Below are 3,775 nucleotides of genomic sequence, written 5' to 3' on the forward strand. Positions count from 1 at the left end.
TGTAAACAGTATTAACGAACTCTTTGACCAATGTTGACTTAGACATAGCATCCAACCAACACCAATGATGAATAACTATGATTGCAAATCAATCCAAAAAACCATTTTGGCCTAAAGCTATCCAAACTGCCATGTCAAGTCAACTAAATGATTGTAGTTTTGTTCTAACCGGCACATAGTTGTACGGAATGTTAGTTTGCCATTCAGAAGAGAGAACCAGAAATTTATTTTTTAATCACAAACGTCGGAACTTCCAACCACAAATTTATTTTTTAATTAAGTTTATGATAACGCTAAAGTCTTAGCTCCAAATCCAATTCTTGGCTGCCACTTGAATCAGAAATGCAACTGGTTGATCCCATAGAATCACTCCCTTTTGCCTTCCTCAACGAGTCCTTTACGGATGATTCAGCACACAAAAGCACACAAAAATTACTAACCGTATACATACTCCTAATATTATTAAAGACATAGTGCAAATAAAACATATGTCGGTTTGTGTGTGCATTTACCTCTACTTCTGCTTGGAAGAGATTTCTGGTTATTCCAGGTTGTGCATAGTGTTCGGCTTCAAACGTGACATTGTTTGCATTCCCTCTGTATCCAGGTTTTAGAGAATCAATACGTGTAAAAAGCAAGTTCCATTATATGGCTCGAGAAGAAACAAAGAATTGAATTTGATTTTCTAATTAAATTCTCTCAATAAGAACCAAGTTTTTCTACGTGTTTTGTTGAAGTTACAAGAGCCTTTTATTATTGCTCTAAAGTTACACAAATTTCATTGCATATTCAATTTGTGAAACATCTTTTAAATAAAGGTTTTTAAAATTAAGTTACTTATATATATTTGATTATTGACAAGAGGGAGTAAATAACATTAATCAACATGGTAATAAATAATGGAAAAACTTATACGCACTTTAGGTTACTTCTAGGCTGTGACAGGCCATCTATCATGTTTGATCTTTCTAGTTCGCCCATGCTCATCTGGAAAAGAAATAATAAATGTAAATTTAAGTACTTTAAGAAAGAATAAAACTTGCAATAAAAGTTTTCTTTACAAAAGTAAAAATATTACAAAGGTAAATTTAACCAAACAAAGACCAGCTAGACATGAAAAGCAGGGTAGAAAAAACACTTAACACAAATAAAGCACAACTTGGGTAATAAGTGTAGTTACATAGCCATAAATAGCGATGGTAAAGTTTTGCCGAGCTGGAACATGTAGCAAACCGCCTTATCATTCCTCTTGGGTGTAAAACGTGTAAATTATTGACTGACATAATTAACGTGTTTATTTACATCCTTAATTTCAAGATTCCATCATGTAATGCTTCCTTTCGTTCAGTAGCATATTAATCTCCTTCCCTATTTTTCTCATGTTTCTGCTCTTCGTCACAACTCAAAGCACTAATATGATTATAGTGTTGGCGGGTTGGGTTAGCTTATTTATACCTGCGGACTTGAATTAATTGGATGAAGCGCCACTTGGTTACGGAGCCTAGTCTTCTCCAACTGAGCAACACCAAGGCCTCTCTGGGGTTGTTTTGGCCTGTTTGAACTACTCTTTTTCCCTTTTCTTGAATGTGATGCTCCTGCTGATCTCTCATTTCCTGCAGCATCCCCAAAATAATCCATCTTCAAGATTTCTATATGATGCTTCTTAAAGCATTCAAAAACAAATAGACAAGATAGAGAGATCTCCTCCAAACCGGGACCCTTTTAATGTTGTTCATAAACCTGAGTAATTACAGCCTAGCTGGATATCAGATTGCATTCAGATATATATTATATAAATAATAAATAGTATCCCCTCATGATTTCTTGACATATTTTGGTAGATTTTATGCTTTTTTTACACCCAAGATTAAATGAGATAATAGAGAAATAATGCTAATTTAATGCATATAGTTGTGGACTCGTAGGATAGACAAATAGCACTTGATAGTGATTTTATCCATAAGAACTCATTAAATATAGATGAGATCTATCGCAATAAAATGCGCAATCATGAAAATTTTGCAATGTCCACCACTCTTTTTTTTTTCTTTTTTATAACGACTAAATTTTTGCTCTCTGTAAAGTTTGAATTCATAACCTCTTATTTTAAACATTAACCACTTAACCACTCCCAAACGCTCTCTTTCGTTAAGCATTTAGTACACATTACAAAATACAAATAAATATATAAAAAGTAAGAAAAAAAACACACATTTCTCCATCATATTATTATTATTATATATATATATATATGTATATATATATATATATATATTATTTTCGAACTCTAATCTAACTCACACTTTTACTATTCATTGTATTTGAAGCTTAAGAAATTGTACTATATGCTTTCATAATGGTACTTCTGAACATCATGCCTGAGTGAAACACGCATATTATTTAATCCACACGTCTTGTTCACACCCCACCACTTATATCGATGAACATCATACCTGCAACATATCTCTTTCATTTCCCCTTTCAATCTCTCTCTCTCTCTCTCTCTCTCAGTTTGTTACCGTCGTTGGCCTCCGGCAACTCACGTTGCCTCGCCATGAGCGTCGGTTTCCATCACCTGCAGCACACATTCTGGAGGCCGGTCGTTGATGATACCCCTTTGGTGACTTAGGGTTTTAAATTCGCCTGATTTTGGGTGAATATGTTTGCAAGTGATTTCGAACCGTGATGGTTTTGTACCTGAGTTCTTTGCATGTATTTATTTAGTTTTTATTAGAGAGAAACAAGCGGAAATGAGGTGTTGCTCCGCCATTGCCGGCGGCTCCAGCCGCTCATGGTGGCGCGGACCTATAACGTGCAGTGCCTTGCCTTTATTCTGACGTTAGAGGCGGTGCACATGAGGTGTTCGATGAAATGACGGCCTGTCCGTAGTGCCGTAGCTAGATGTTGCGTCGCCGTTGCCGGCGGCTCTGGCCGTCTATGGCGACGACGGACCTACAATGTGCAGTGCCTTGTATCTACTATGACCTTAGATGCGGTGCACATAAGGCGTTTTGATAAAATGCATTCTGTCCGTTTGGGTTTTAGAAAGGCTGTAATGGTTTATTGAGCCTAGGTTCATTGCACATGAGGTGTTTGGAGGAATGCTTTGTCGATTATGCTACACCTTAGGTGTGATGATGATGACGGATTCTTGGCGTGGCAAAATTTGGTTCTTCGAAGCAAGCAACAATAACTGCAGCCATGAATGATCTGAGCCTCCCATCTAACTTAAGAACACCTTTTAAAAGTGAAAAATGTTATAAATGTAGTTCAATCCGGTTATATCTTATTCATGGCTTATCATGTTATTACAGTGAGTGTTAATACTTGTATCTTGCATATGTTTCTTCTACTATGTGTTTCTTATGGCAATTGTGGTACAGTTAGTGAAGTATGTCTCTCACTATCTTCTTCACATAATTTGTTTTAAAGTTGGTTTCATGAACAGCACGAAGCTTTCTCAAATTTGGTTTCATGAGGTGACAATGATCAAGGTTCTCAGATTACATGATTTTTTGCTGTTGTCACATACCTAAATTTTTATCGTTGTCACATACCTGAGCAGCGCGCAGGTAATAAATGCTAGTTTTTGTTTAAAGAGCAAATGCTAGTGTCACCAACTACATGTTATCCAACTTTTATCTATACATGTCGGCTAAGGCTAGTTGTTGTAGAGAGGCTTTAAACCTCAGGTTAAATCATAATGTCCTGTTAAAGTCTCACCCGTTTAATACTGTGTTGTTGTTTAAAGCCTCAAAACCACATTAACGCTCCG

General features: G+C 36.2%; 1 protein-coding gene across 1 annotated transcript; it reads right to left on the minus strand.

Moving 5' to 3' along the window:
- Positions 1-293: 293 nt before the first annotated feature.
- LOC143606540 (protein SPEAR1-like) lies at positions 294-1,661 on the minus strand. The gene is made up of 4 exons (XM_077082282.1): positions 1,456-1,661; positions 920-987; positions 513-597; positions 294-395 (listed from the first exon to the last, which is right to left on the minus strand). The coding sequence occupies exons 1-4, from the start codon at positions 1,636-1,638 to the stop codon at positions 294-296; spliced, it is 438 nt and encodes a 145-aa protein (XP_076938397.1). The 5' UTR covers positions 1,639-1,661.
- Positions 1,662-3,775: the final 2,114 nt, after the last annotated feature.

The sequence above is a fragment of the Bidens hawaiensis genome, unplaced genomic scaffold (assembly GCF_021521415.1).
Source record: "Bidens hawaiensis isolate Kalapana, Puna unplaced genomic scaffold, B.hawaiensis_p1.1 tig00075245_1, whole genome shotgun sequence".
NCBI classification, from domain to species: Eukaryota; Viridiplantae; Streptophyta; class Magnoliopsida; order Asterales; family Asteraceae; genus Bidens; species Bidens hawaiensis.